Source organism: Fundulus heteroclitus, unplaced genomic scaffold (genome assembly GCF_011125445.2).
Source record: "Fundulus heteroclitus isolate FHET01 unplaced genomic scaffold, MU-UCD_Fhet_4.1 scaffold_38, whole genome shotgun sequence".
NCBI lineage: Eukaryota > Metazoa > Chordata > Actinopteri > Cyprinodontiformes > Fundulidae > Fundulus > Fundulus heteroclitus.
Window position 1 is genome coordinate 3,404,806 of NW_023396792.1, and position 15,156 is coordinate 3,419,961.

General features: G+C 38.4%; 1 protein-coding gene across 3 annotated transcripts; it reads left to right on the forward strand.

Moving 5' to 3' along the window:
- The first annotated feature begins 5,858 nt into the window (after positions 1-5,858).
- btbd10b (BTB (POZ) domain containing 10b) lies at positions 5,859-14,645 on the forward strand. 3 transcript variants are annotated; one of them, XM_012873044.3, is made up of 9 exons: positions 5,859-5,984; positions 6,382-6,529; positions 8,147-8,343; positions 8,635-8,947; positions 9,126-9,228; positions 10,384-10,504; positions 11,715-11,912; positions 12,027-12,137; positions 13,638-14,645. In XM_012873044.3, the coding sequence occupies exons 2-9, from the start codon at positions 6,429-6,431 to the stop codon at positions 13,967-13,969; spliced, it is 1,476 nt and encodes a 491-aa protein (XP_012728498.2). In that variant the 5' UTR covers positions 5,859-5,984; positions 6,382-6,428; the 3' UTR covers positions 13,970-14,645. The 3 variants fall into 3 exon arrangements, with proteins under 3 accessions (XP_012728498.2, XP_012728499.2, XP_035986657.1); XM_012873045.3 differs by having other exon boundaries at positions 8,150-8,343; XM_036130764.1 differs by lacking the exon at positions 6,382-6,529 and having other exon boundaries at positions 5,903-5,984; positions 8,150-8,343.
- Positions 14,646-15,156: the final 511 nt, after the last annotated feature.

The window sequence follows — 15,156 nt, forward strand, 5'->3', positions numbered from 1 at the left end:
CTTACTGGTTTCCTCTTTGTGTGCTGTAAATGTTACAGATAATCAAGCAAATTTAATGTGAGACAAACATTTGTGAATACAAAATATACTTTTCAAATGATGATTTTGTTTATTATGGGGGGAAAAAATCCAAAACAACTTGGCACTATGTGAAAAAGTAAGTTTTCACCCTTGGCAACAGCTGCCATCAAGCATTTGTGACACAAGGTCACAAGTCTTTTACATCGCTGGAGGAATTTTTGCCATGCCTCTTTGCAAAATTGCTTTAATTCAGACATGTTGGAGGGGTTTTCAACATGAAAATTGTGGTTCATCCTTGGTTTGATCACTTAATTTTTTCTCTTTATTTATAGATAATGGCTGTCCCTGCAGTTCAAAGGAGGCCCAAAATCTGAGAAAATGCTTTGTAAACCTTTCAGACTGGCAGAAGTGAATAACCTTTTTTTGTGTTGCTTTTTAATTTATTTTGCCTACTTCATATTATCAGATAATTTCTAGTATTTTTTTTTTTTTATTCTGCAGATCTGGCAGTAATCAGCCCTGTGTGTGGCTGACAAGTAAAACAAATCAAACAAAAATAGGTTGATCATGATTAATCCAGGATGTGACATGGTGAGCAGTTGTACTGGTGTTCACACACTAATTTAAATCATAATTTAAATCACAAATTTATATTTCAAGCAGCTGTTTTGGTCATTTTTTATCATCTTGCTATATAGCCAATGAAAACCCGAAATGTCAGTATTTCAGATTATTTTAACAATACATAGGACCAACAAAAAGATGTTTGATAAAGAAATGTTACGACCTATAGGACTGCTAAATTGACAGCTGTCCACCATACAGTCATTGATGCCCTTGATGATGAAAGTAAGCCAGAAAAAGTAATTGCGTGTGTATTATATTTATGAATTATGGTAGAAAAAGTTGTGTGAGCAACAGGGAGAATTGCGTCGTTTGCAGGCTTAAGAGTTTGGAGACTCATAAAGCATGGACTGCAGCTGAAGTCAAAGCTTCAAGAGCCACTACACACAGACGTATCAATTGTTGCATTAATTATTTTAAGCCTATCCTGATCCAGAGAGACAGAAACTGAGAGAAAGTCTATTCCTTTTCTATCTGAGCCCAGGTAAAACGCTTCTAACATTTTACTATCAGCCAGAAATAAAGAAGAAATTTTAACAAAGAGGACTGAGTTTTAACTTAAGACCAACTCATCTTTGGACATGTTGTGAAATGGGGAATCGCACGACCATGCAATAACAGCTTGTTGATTGTTATCCAGTTGCACTAATACGAGTGAACATGTTTTGTGGAGGTACAAAACATTCAGTTTGACAAAACCACTGCCGTGCCGCTCCGAGAAGAAGACATTGTTGGGCACTGAGTCTGGCAGATTTATTGCAGCGCTGGGCTTTTCCACCCTCTGACAAGCACTAAATTGTAATCCGGTTAATAAAACTGATATCTGTGTTTGTTTAGCTTCACAAGTAAATGTTGGGATGAGATCAACCATCTAAATAAATCCAATTGAGTTACATGACCTCTTCAAAGGGGGTGACCTCATTTGTTGAAAAAAAGTTAACTCCATTTATAGAGCTGAGGGAAAGCGATGCCGTGGCCCTGCTGTCCTTCCATACCTCCAAATTCACAATGCAGAGGCCAGAGAAATGCAGCTGTTCCATTAAAGATGTGGCATGCATGCAGAAAACATACCTCACGCACTGTTTTGTGTATCTGCTGGACAATAAAAAATCACAAATCAGAAAAGAGAAAGGAATAACCTGAGCAGGCTTTTGTCCAAACGTGTTTCTCCAGCAGTAACCTATTTTCAGGCAGCACTCTTAAACAGAGATGAGTCATTTCATGCCCGTTACTTTCTTTGTGACATGGGGGTGACCCAAGTTAATGATTTACACACAATTCTTCCCATCAGTCCCTGACAAGTCCTCTTGCACACCAGCTGCATACCATAACTTGGATGGCTCGCATTGTGAGCGCATGAGGTAATGAGAGCAACACGTATGCAAAAAATAAAAAATAAAAAAATCTAGCCTAGTTGAAAGCACAGGTGGTGCTAAGTGCCGTTTATGTACCCGATGGGGAGCGCTGATACAGACACTGCCCACCTACATAGCCCTACAAGTACTTCTGTTCTGTTTCTGAAAGCCTAATCAACCTTGTTTGTATTTATTTATTTGGAATTAATAATGCTTTCCACATTTAAAAGATCTGATCATAGTACAATATTAATGGTCAATACGTTTTTTATGTTGTTTTTTTTACAGGCAAACATGTTTACAACATTCAAATAATTTTATTAGCACCCTATAATAAAAACGATGGACATCTGTGGTGCTACATCTTAAACGAGCGTATAGGATTTCACCCAATGCTGCAGGAAAGTATCGTGTGGCATAAGAGTGTGCAGGACATCATGTTGGAGATCGAAACGACAAGAGATATAGGTCCCCGTGTGGCACCTATTCCTTCTGTCATGTCATAATCATTCCTTTGCCACATTTAGAAAAGATCCCTCATGGTTACCTAATGCATCTTGTGACACCCTGACAAGGTTATCCACAACCCATGCATCACACAAATGTGATGCTAAGCATTTCGAAGGAGGTTAACTGTATGTTTTTCAAATGCCCAGTCATCCTGGTGTGATTGATGTCCTGAGCGAATCTACAGATGGGACCGCAGCGAGAATCAACACTCAGCCTTGGACCGCTGATTCCTTGTGAGGGGGGGGGCAAATCTAGAGACCAGATGCTCAACGTATGCTCGGGTTTAACATAGTTAGTTGACTTTTACCTCTACTGAAAACATAACGGCATAGCTTCAAAGGTTCGAAGCTGATTTAAAACGCCGTTAACAGGGGGTTTAGGAGGCTTAGTTTCTCTGCCTTGTTAGTTGCTCCTAACAAGGCAGAGCAGCCACCTGCCAAGTCTGCAGCGTCTACATCTTCTGAGAGCTAACTGTGAACTAAATGAGGGGCTTTGCTTCATTCTCGTAGGGAGGACCGAGTTGCACCTCCCTGGTGACCCTTACATGCTTCATGAGATGGACCATAAAAGTAATTGCTTTGCTAATAAATTCAGCTTGACAGTCACAGCCATTTCAAAGAGTATATGTTTTCACTGCAGTCCCATTGCATGAGGCATGCCCAATCAAATATATATACTCACCAGCAGCAATAATTTTCCCATAAAGTGCATCACGCTAGAGATGTCACCGTAGCTTGATTGTTCAGCACTGTCGAAGAAAGCGACCAAACTTTAAAAAAAAAAGAGGGATGCCAGACCAACGGTGAACCTCTGCTGAGGTGTTGAAAGATGAGTTAGTAGTGAATTGTGGTGGAGGTGGCGTCATTGCGGATGCCTGCTCCCACTGATGCATTTGAACAGTGAAATTTGCTCATTGATGATCGGGGAGGGCGACCCTGTATATAAGGGAGAGACGACTTCCTCACATGAAAGAGTGATCAACAAGTTTGACTCCTTCACCCAGATTGAAACGGGCCTGGCACTGATAAAGCAGCTAAACTTTTTACTCTATGAGGACGGAAAAGCTGGTAAGAGACGATTTGACTGTGGATAAATACTTTGAATGTAACTTTGCACGAAATGATCCAAAAAACATATTGCGGAAAAAGTGAAGTGAAAATCCTTTTTCTTACCCACGAAATTTATTTCATTTGTTTCAGTTACGCGAGATGTCTGCATTAAGGTACTTGGAAACATTGGTTGTGATCCTCCTATTTACAAATATCGTCACGGAGGCAAACCCACTGAGGTAATTAGTCTGTTTTGTCTGAATCTTCTTTTTTTTTTTACATTAACAAATTCAAACTGAAAGTAAGCCATTTAAAAAAATACTAAGCAGGGCATATTTAGATATAATTGATAGAAGCCATAAGTTAAAATAAATATTTTTTCTATTTCTGCAGAAAGCGATCCATCGGTGAGGTACAGTTTATGCACAATGTCCAGGAACACAAGCAAGTTGGAGAAAGACAGGACTGGCTTCAGGAAAAACTGAAGAAAATTATCATTGCCAGTCCCAAACCGCAACAGGCCAGACCAGGAAATCTAAAAAGCCTTCTACAAGAAAATGATTTCAGACCAAACACGTGAAAGAGCTAAGCCTTTTGCTGTCTGTCTGAATATTTCACCAACAAAAAGCTTTGTGCTTCAAAACTTTATTTATTTGTTTATATATTTAAAAAATCTATTTTTATGCAAGCTTCTGTTTTGTATTTTGAAAGTTGAAGGTTTTTAATGATTGTTTTTATGTATTCATCTGATTTACTTTTAGCCACATTGGCCAGCTACGTATATGATTACAGCTATTGAAGCCTTTTGTTTGGTCATAAAAGGAATTAAATGTTTAATATTATCTTATGCACTAAGTCATAATGCCCTTTTAAAACATTTTTCAGTATGTTCTAATGTTAAAGGACCAATATCTTGTTTTACATATTATGAATGTGTTATGTTATTACACAAGGACGAAATCTGATTGTAAAGTGAGATTTTTTTTAAAAATATTACAAAACTATCATTAGGAATACATGTTGTACTGTAGCAAACCATCAACCAGTTTTGCTGTTATTAATTTTTTTCCCCTACAATTTGAATTGGATAATTGTATTTTCTTCTGGTTATTTTTTTATGACTGGAATGGATTTATACCTCCAGTTTAAAACAGTATTAATTCTAAAAATGTTCCTTCAAATTCTGTATTTAAACTCTGGATAACCTTTAACTGTTCTGTTTGTAGGCTTTTTAAATATAACTGACTAGCCCTGTGTTGCATGCAAAGGCATTGTATCTTTATTTCTGTGTGGAAATAGATCCTAAAGTAACAGCTACACACACCTACATCTGTTAAAAGGTTTCATGCTTTTAAAGAAGGAAAGTGCCTGTATTTGATTAAGTCTTGTTTTTTCCTATAGTACTGTAATAGATTAAGCACATCTGTATTACTTTGTAAACTGGTCGACACTTTTTAAAATTAGTGATTTGCAGATTATGTATTATTTGAACCTTACAGTGTTACATATATTTTGATACAATTGTACTTACAAACAGGGAAATGGGCTATATATATACATACATACATATACATATATTTGAGTTTAAAACAAGATAAGCATGGCACATAATGGAAGAGAACAGTGCAAAAAAGTAAAAATACAAATACAAAATCTTGAGGATTATGGTTTGCAATATGGGTGCCAGACTTTTTTTTGTTGTTGTTTGTTTCTGTGTTCCCCATTCAAATTGAAATTATCACATGAACTCACCACAAGTTACAACTAGTTTATAGTCGTTCATCTCACTAAATATACCCCTTTAGTCATATTGTGAACTACTATCATTGTAAATATTAATCAGTTAGTTTCTGTACCCTAAAATCTTGCTAAACAAACAATGTATGCTAATGTCTTCTGGCGTGTTCATTAATTTAGATATTGTTGGTTGAAAAAGTATAAAGGAGAACTTATAGGGTAAACAAAACATAAAAAATGTCTAATTAACTAGTATGTGTACTTAAGACTTTTGCAATGTATACTTCAAATTCTAACTTACAATAAACATGATCCTAAAACTTAGAATAAACGTGAAACTATTGGCTCTTTTATCCGATCCTAAAAAAAACATGTCATATCGCGAGATCTGTGGAAGTTGTTCTCCGCTTGATTTCCTTTTAAGGAAACAGTAGAAATCCCTGTAGAACTTATACAAAACAATTATTTTGCTCAACCTAAATGGATTTTAACAGTGAGTGGAAGCGCATGTATCGAGAGAGAAAATGAGACCAAAACGCATAAGCAAAAATAGTTGTTGCTTCAGCTGCGTCAGCACGTCAAGACGTCAACGGTTGTCACGTACTACGTCATCTGAGTGAGTGTTTTGAAAGAGATGGTTCGCTATGATGAAGCTACTGGGATTATAGCGGAAACCGAAGCTAGAGAGGTGTGTATTTTGAGTATTTTTTTCTTTTTCTTTAGACAATATCAGATCATGTGTATGAGCACTGATGATGTAAGCGAGCTTTCGATGCTGTTGTCGCGGGATAGTGGATTAAAACTGTTGTAATATAGTGCGGCTAAGAAAGCAAGCTAATGTTAGCAAGCTAAGTATGCTAAGTATTTAGCCGAAATCGTGGGCTGACTCAGCCAACAGAAACGTTCTCTACATTATTGTCAGGATATTAATGTTCACACGGCTTTATCGGATATGGACATTGGTTTTCGCGTGTAGAAAACATCTAGTCGTGTAAACATCATTTTGTACGGTAGTTTAGGAAGGGCTGACACTGACAGGGGGAGTGAACTGACTTGTTGATTTGTACCTACCTACGGCTGAACAGATAATGAACGGTGAAAGATCCAGACCAGGCTCCCCCCTGTTCGGGTGATGGCAGAACGTCTGCAATCATATGACAGTAACTCGAGTGACACGGAAAACTGGGAGCACACAGCAACGAGCCGACCTCGCAAACTCTGCAAGCATTCGAGGTGAGACCGATTAGAAAATCTTCGCGATTTCCTAAAACTATAAACATTGATACGCGCTGCTTTTAGATATCAGGGTTTGCCGTGAAATGTTAACTAGTCGCTTATTTGTCTGTTATACTGTGAAAGAAAAGGTCTAACAGATAAGGATCACATTTTATGTCGTATTGGTCCATTAAAACTGTTTTCTTGCATTTCAAGAGGATGCAAATGCCTTACAATATGTGTATGATTGTATTGAAGATTGTATTTTTTTTAACTAACGTTATTATTTACTTCATACAGCTTCAGGGCAATTGAAGTCTTACACGTCTTTAAATTAATGTGATGTAATCAAGGAGGCACAGAACACTGCACATTTGTTCTCAATTCAGTTATTTGTTGCCATGAGGAAACAGATTTAGGATTTCTGATTATGCAAATTAAAATGGTACAAAAGTATAATTATTCCTATAGATATGAAGGTATTAGATAAGCAAAAGTGATAATGTATCAGTTTATTTAATCAGTGTTAGCCTGTTCCTTCAAATTTATTTATTCTTCATTACCTGATGCATGGATATGTTGTTATCTCGATTACGAATAAAACCTTAGACGAATCTCCCGATGAAACAGTAAGGTATATTGTTTATCCTATTTTCTTTTATTGGTTTTTTACTTGTCTCAGACCTGTAATCTGACCCACCGATGGTCAGTGGGGTTCAGTGACTAAACAGTTACCGTTGCAGATATACTCATATTTATTGTTATTGGTTTTTTTTTTTGTATTAGTAATAAACTTTTTTAATAGGCTTCATTTAGTTTTTGTTATTCACTCCAGTGTGACGAAACACAATTTGAGAGGGAGTCACTTAAGGAAGTAGATGGGGTAGGAAAATTACTGGGTTGGCTTTTGTTCTTTTTTTGTCTGTCTGTAATTTGAACATGGCAGAATGTGGTCGATCCAGTTGTTTGGGTGGTTAGTTTTACCTAAGGCCTCTTGTGAAATCCTGCTGGGACAAACGTATAGTGCTGGTATTAAAGGAGAATTTACAGCCCCTTAAAAAAGACTTGTTACAAGTCTATATTTGGATTTATGGTTTGCCGTAGTGTAGTCATTTTATCCTTCTGCTATATTACACTTTTTTTGTTTTAAGTTGTTCTGTACTGTACCAGACATTCTCAGGTACAGAATGCAGCCCATCTTCCGTGGGATGTTTTTACACCAACTGTAAATCAATCCTTATCCCACCAGGGAACTGTAGAGAAATGTGGATATATGAAATTATGTTGTTCAAGGGTCAAAAGCTGGGGTAAATTACAAGAGTTAATTTATCCAAACAGGGATCAGTATCAGATAGAAATAGGATGTAATAAAAAGTGTTCAGAAAAAAAATACTGTTTTTGTGTGACATTTAAAAACCATACAGTTATACTCAAAAAGGTTTAAGTACACAGCTATGAGATGGTTAATTCAGTGCAAAAAATAAGACAAAATAGCAACGCATGAAGCCGTAATGGAACGGGTTGTCGACCTAAAGCAATTGATTTGTAGTAATCTGAATAGATGTATCTTTTAGCCTTGAAATAAAAAAAAAAAAGAAAGAATGGGAATAAATGTGGTTTTCTCTTAATAAAAAGCAGCAGTCAGGCCAGAACTTCTCGAGTGGAGGCAGAACAGCGGAAGATGAGCCTGCATGGTGCCAGTGGGGGTTGCGACCGCTCTCGTGACCGTCGTCGTTCCAGTGATCGTTCTAGAGACTCCTCACATGAGAGGGAAGGGCAACTGACCCCCTGCATTCGAAACGTCACCTCGCCCACCCGCCAACACAACAGTGGTGAGTAGGCATGGAGAGACAGCAGAGGGCCTGCGTGAAAGTCCTGTAAAGGGTCTCTAGCTTTTGGCGTTAACTATTGAGAACAGCTGACTGAAACTCACAGCTCAGTTCTAGTTTATACATCTTGCTGTCTGATTTACCCATATTAAATTTATTTTAAATTATTTATTTATTTGTAATAACATTATATTAAACATTTTTTTATTTAGTAATGGGTTTCCATATAATTACAGTATACTTTATCCTCCAATTTAAAATTTAATTGACATTGTTGTTCCTTTGTGTGTTCAGATCGTGAGCGTGACGGCCCGTCATCAAGGCCCGGTAGCCCAAGGCCTCAGAGAGTCTCACCTAGTGGTTCCAGCAGCAGCGGAGTTGTGAGCAGTCGCAATAGTAGCTTGTCCAGTTCTGATGGTACCTTCAAAACCTTGGGAGCTGGAGAAATGGTTTTTGTCTATGACAATCCGAAGGAGGGTGCGGCAAATGCCCTTGTTGGAAACCGAAACACGAGAACCTCAGAGAGGGTCACTCTGATTGTCGACAACACACGCTTTGTAGTGGATCCTTCCATCTTCACTGCACAACCCAACACCATGTTGGGCAGGTACAGCACACTTTCTCATTGTTGACTTACACTGAAATAGGCTTAATAATCTGGGATCGAGTACCAGTAATTATATTCTACCTTTTGGCTAACGGTGTATAGTTTTGATTTTACCTTTTTAAATGGTGATGTTTTGCCTTCTCAATTAAGAATGTAAACCCAATTATCTTTGTTTCAGGATGTTCGGATCTGGAAGGGATCACAACTTTACCAGGCCCAATGAGAAGGGGGAGTATGAGGTGGCCGAGGGCATCAGCTCAACAGTTTTCCGAGCAATTTTGGTCAGTTGCCATCCAATGTTTTCTGTGTTTATTTAAAAACGTATTTAAATAAGCGGAGCATAATGCAGCTCATGCATGCCTTTAAATTACTCTTGCAGTCAAACTTAATCCCCTTTTAAAATTAACATTCATACTTTCACTAGAAATTAATTAATAACACAGTTGTTAGATTATTCTAAGTAAAGCCAAACCTTTTCTGAATTATAAAGGATTAGGCATTCACTACTGTTCACTGATTTTACCAGACCTGAGCTATAGTGTAGAAGTCTGGGGTAACACCTACAGGGTATCACTCAAACGGCTATACACACAGCAGAAAAGAGCCATTAGGATGGTCCGCAAGGCTAGCTAGCATCACCACACAAATCCATTGTTTGTTCATTCTAGCTTGCTAAAATTCTCAGATCTGAGAAAGTTTCAAAGCTCATAGTTTGTAATAAACTACCAGACAACATTCCAAAATATTTTTGTTGAGAGAGAAGGAGGGTATACCATAAACTAACGTAACAAATTTAAAAAATCTTAGCCACTGCACATTGGTGGATACTTTTATAGTAGTTATGGTTGTGTGAGCTGTGGGTGCATGTGAATATGGATGTTTATAATGTACAATATATTGATTTATTTTCTTACTTAACCACCTTTGAGTAGTATGGATTCATAAGTAACACATATATGTATATCAATATCTTGCTATTATTACATATACGTAATGCATTTCACTGGATTGTCTTAAATAAATTATTCATTCATCCATTCATTATGACAGCATAACATACTAGCAGTGATATCACTGAAAGTTATGTGACTAAAGTCATTTTCCTAGTAATAAACTCATATAGGGTTAAATAAATCATATTAGGTTGCATCATTTTGTAAAAATAATCCATTAACGATTAAAGCCCAAGTGTTATTTTCTGTGAAACTGAATGTTGCCTGCAAAGAACCCACCTGGTTAAAGTTTAACAACCAACGCTAAGAGTTTAACTTGTGAATCTCTGAGGTGTAAAATGAACAACAAAAGACAGATCCTGTTTCTAAGTTAACGTTCATGTTGCGTTTACTAAAGCTCTTGATTTGCACACGCTTTGTGGGTTAGTGGCGCCACAGTGTTTTTAAATGACTGTCTTTGTGATTTCTAATTGTAATTGACAGGATTACTACAAATCTGGGATAATCCGCTGTCCAGATGGAATCTCTATCCCTGAGCTGCGGGAGGCGTGCGACTATCTATGCATCTCCTTCGACTATAGCACCATCAAATGCAGAGACCTTAGTGAGTCAACACCCCCCCACCCCTCCTGTGTTGAGCTTTTTACAGTTGCACATTAAGAAATGCAGTCTAAGAACAGCAATGTCACTTAAAATCTTTGTCACATCCTGTTACAGCATAGTAAAAAAAAAAAAAAAAAAAGGCGATCTTTTATCTGTCAGAGCGAGCTGTCACCAGTTCAAGAGTTTTGCTGGGAGGTTTTATTTGGAGCCAGACACTGTTGGGAAGAAACGCGTTTTCATGACTTCTGTTTTTGGTGGAGCGGCTAGAAACCGGGCGCCTAAAGCTCTGCTGCCTTCAGTGTGACTGAAAGCTCCTTTTGTTTCGGCACTACTGAACACTGTAGATTAGTGCTTCTGACAGCTGCTGCAGAAACGCTGGGAACACAGAGGCAGGGCTGCTAATCACGGTGGCACCTTTCACGTAGGGCGGGGTCCATTATGGTCTGTTTAAACACAATTCATCAGAGTTTAATTTATTTATAGTTTGAATCAAAGTGTTTAAAAAAAGATGCTTCTCTGAGAGAAATGACCAAAGAAATGTTACATTTAAAGTATTTACAGATTTCTCAAACCTGTAATACTACTACTACTGATCATAATTACATTTAATTGTCAATGCAACTTTTCTACATTCCAATGAAATGTGTCCTCTGCGTTTAAGCCATCCCTAGGGAGCAGTGGGCTGCTACGGTGCAGCACTCAGGGAGCTTCCTGAGGCTAAGGGTCTCCATCAGGGACTCACAGTGGTAGACTGTGGGAGACGGACCAGGGAACTTGCAGCCTTCCTTCGACGCAAGCGCCTTGCTCCTACCACTAAGCCACTAGATAAAACACTTTAAGGCAAATTCTTAACACTCTTTTCACTAAGTAAATTTTAGAGTCATTTAAGCCTGAAAAACACATTCAAAATAAATCATAAATATTCCATATTAAGACTGATTTCTTGTTGTTCATCAATGGTATTGCCAACTATCGCCACAAATATTTTTATGTGCAAGTAGACGTTTGACTATAACAGTATTTATTCGCTTTTTTCTCAGAGCCTAAACCTTACTAAATTGTATTTAGAAAGACGGGGGCCACTACGGAGGGCCTGTTTGAATAATATGTGCATGTTTTATTTAAGATCAACCTCTGTGTGCATTTGATGTTTTCTAAGTACTTCAAGAAAGTAGATCACATTTAAGTTCAAACTCGTCCTCCTTTTCCAGGTGCCCTGATGCACGAGCTGTCCAATGACGGCGCTCGGCGTCAGTTTGAGTTTTACCTCGAAGAAATGGTTCTGCCTTTAATGGTGGCCAGCGCTCAGAGTGGAGAGAGGGAATGTCACATCGTAGTTCTTACAGACGATGATGTGGTGGACTGGGACGAAGAGTACCCGCCGCAAATGGGCGAGGAGTATTCACAGAGTAAGTGCCTGCCTGCTTCTGCAGAAAACCGGTACCGCTGGTGTTTTGCATGCTGTGTACAAAACAGAAATATGTAATACACTTGTTATACTAACATTTTTGTTCTCGTTGCAGTTATTTACAGCACAAAACTATACAGATTTTTTAAGTATATCGAGAACCGAGACGTTGCCAAATCAGTTTTAAAGGAGAGGGGGCTGAAGAAAATAAGGCTGGGCATTGAAGGTGCGTTGAACTTTCCTGTAAAATGGTTTAAAGGTGTACTGAATGTGTTACTTGCAGGATTTACATTTGCAAAATCTATTCTGAATTTGGTTGTTTTCTTTGGTTTTGTTTTAACGAGCCACTGCTTAGTTGTCACCATCTGTTATCTGTAACTTAATCAGTGTTTATGCTGCTGTCAGGATAATCCGCTTCTCTTATAGAACAGCAAAAAGTAACCTCAGGGTGCACAGATGAAGTTGGCAGGTTTAATGTCAGGAAAACATTTCTGTTTTCAGACTTCATTCCCTATCCTGATGTCCTTCCTTTCTTGTTTCCTTTTTTCCATCCCTTATCCCTCCTAAATGTGGCCTGCAAGCTGAGTTCTTGTGGTATTTCTGCGTTCACAAACACACCAGAATCCATCTTGTCCCTATCCCATCTCAGTCGTTCAGCCCGAACCAAAAATGTTTCGGGCCAATCACATTGCAGTATTGTGGTTTAAGGCGGGACATACAGCGCTGCCGAGCCCACAGCTGGACAGAAATAAACATGGCAGCGCAGGAGGACGCACAGCTGCTGCTGTCACATCTGTTTTGTCAGAATCCACGATTTCTTCTTTGAAAGAAGAACAGCAAGAAGTGCTTCGACCAGCTTAAACTTGTGGTTTCTAATGAAGTCTGCTGCTTACATTTTCATTTTTTAATCCAGCGACTGGTTAAAACTAACCTTTGGTAGGCGGGCCTTAGGTGTGGCTTTGTTCAATCAGCTTAGAGTTCTGCTGAATGTCCCTCCTTACCCTGAATGGATTTGATGGGAGCTGACCCAGATTGATAATGTGCAGAACGGAGAGTGCTACACATTATCAATCTGGGTTGCCAGGTTAGTCTATCTATCCTCTGTTTTTTCCTCATAATCTCCCTTTCTTTACCACTTTGTTTCCTTATTTTTGTTTCTTGTCTTTTGCGTTAATCTTTTCGCTGTCCTTCCTTCTGTCCCTTAATCCTTGTCGCCTCGCCAATGTTTGTATCCCTCCTCGTGCCCTTCTCTTTTGTCCCTTTCTTTCTTTTCTCCATTACTTGGTTTCCTTCCTCCCTTTCTTTTACTTTTTTTAGTTTAGTTTCTGTCTTTCCCCTCTTTCATTTCATTTCTTCTTCCTTCATTATGTCCTTACCTGTTTTCTTCAGTCTCATAACTTCTTCTCTTTCTGTTTCTGTCCTTGATTCTTTTATTTCCTGCTTTTGTGTCCTGACTGCAATCTCTCTTGTCCTTTCTTTCTGTGTAGTTCCTTCCAGTTTAATTTTTTTCACTCAGTATTTTAAGCCTTTCCATTGTAGTAATAGTTTCTTTTACAAAAGATGTGAACTTCTGGGAAGTTGAGTCCAGAGAAGGAATTTGTATCTTGCTTGTATTATGTTCACAGGGTTCTCATGCATTTTGTGTGTAAAAACTCAACGTTTCAAAGGGACTGCGATCAAGATAGGCAAACATGAAATAACAAATGTATGCCCTTTGTGTCAACAGGTTATCCCACGTATAAAGAGAAGGTGAAGAAGCGCCCAGGAGGTCGCCCAGAGGTGATTTACAACTATGTCCAGAGGCCCTTCATCCGAATGTCTTGGGAAAAGGAAGAGGGCAAAAGCCGGCATGTGGACTTTCAGTGCGTGAAGTCTAAGTCCATCACCAACCTGGCGGCAGCAGCTGCAGATATCCCCCAGGACCAGCTGGTGGTGATGCACCCTGGCCCTCAGGTGGATGAACTGGACATCCTACCCAATCACCCACCCAGTGGGAATCACTACAGCAACAACTACAGCAACGAGCCTGATCCTGATGCACCTTCACCTGCTGTCTGAGGACTCTGCTCCTCTCTCAATGCCTCTGCCCCTCTCTTACTCCTCTAGTCCTTTTCCCAGCATGCTGCAGCATGGAGCTCCTGGGGCACCATAACCATATTGCCTTGACACCTCCTTTGCAGCCTTAGAGCCTCAAAGAACCTGGATGACTGTAGAAAAAGAAACACGAGGAAACTGAGACTGGTACACAAGAGTTCACTGTTGTTTTCATTTTGTTTTTTTTACTTGACCAAAGGAATTTATTTTTGTTTGGAAACAAATGTGTAAAAACATTTAGTATTATTAATATTATTATTATTTACATTTTTGTCGTACTTTAATTTTTAAGGTTTGGCTGAGCTTTGTTGTGGTGTTACTGTTTCTTCCCATTTGTTTTTTTTTTTTATTGTTAACTTTTTCTTTTCATTCTTTCGAGTGGCCTCCTCAACGTGCTTTGAAGGGAAGACTTGCGACAGGAGAAAAATCAATCCAACCGGTCATGGGGGGAATCAGACAACCATTTAGTAAAAATGTAGTCATTGGCTGGATTTGACATGTGATGTTACGCTCCTCCGCAGCCACGATATTCAGCAGAGCACAGGCTGCTGTGGTCAGAGTTTGTTTGTGCTGAGCTTAAATTTGTTGTTTAAAACTGACACATGAAATCATGAAATAAAGGTGAAATAAAACCATTCTACGTATGTTTGCGCCATTACTATGAAATGTCTTACCCGTTTAAAAATAACTTCTTTAAAAGGTTGAATAGATTGTTCAGAAATCTTGACTTAATGAAGTAGCCGTCTGCCATCTTTGTTTCTAAACCTCCATCTTAACCCTGAAAGAGAAACCAAGTTATTTTGGTCCAGGGAAAGTTCTTTACTCTTTTATCCATTTTAAAAGTGGATACTTTATGTCTTGTAATTTCACGTTTATTTAGTTAATGCAAGATCAATTCATTTGGTGAAATGTATTATCTTTAGGAAGTGATGGAAAGGAAACATTTTATTGTATCTCCAAAATTATTTTTACTCTTAAATTATCTACGGGGAAGTACTTAATTGGCAGGACAGCAATCTAAGTTTTAAGTAATAAATTGTTGATTTATTTTTGGTGCTTAGAAGTTTCCCTTGTCGTCGGCTTAATCTTTAGCTCCTACCACAGGTTCTCTGGAGAAAAGCACATTAATGGCCGATGTGAAATTTGTAGCA

Coding starts and splice junctions, on each gene's coding strand:
- btbd10b (XM_012873044.3), top strand. CDS start 6,429: ATGGCAGAACGTCTGCAATCATATGACAGTAACTCGAGTGACACGGAA. Junction 6,530..8,146: donor AAACTCTGCAAGCATTCGAG/GTGAGACCGATT, acceptor CTTAATAAAAAG/CAGCAGTCAGGCCAGAACTT. Junction 9,229..10,383: donor CAGTTTTCCGAGCAATTTTG/GTCAGTTGCCAT, acceptor TGTAATTGACAG/GATTACTACAAATCTGGGAT.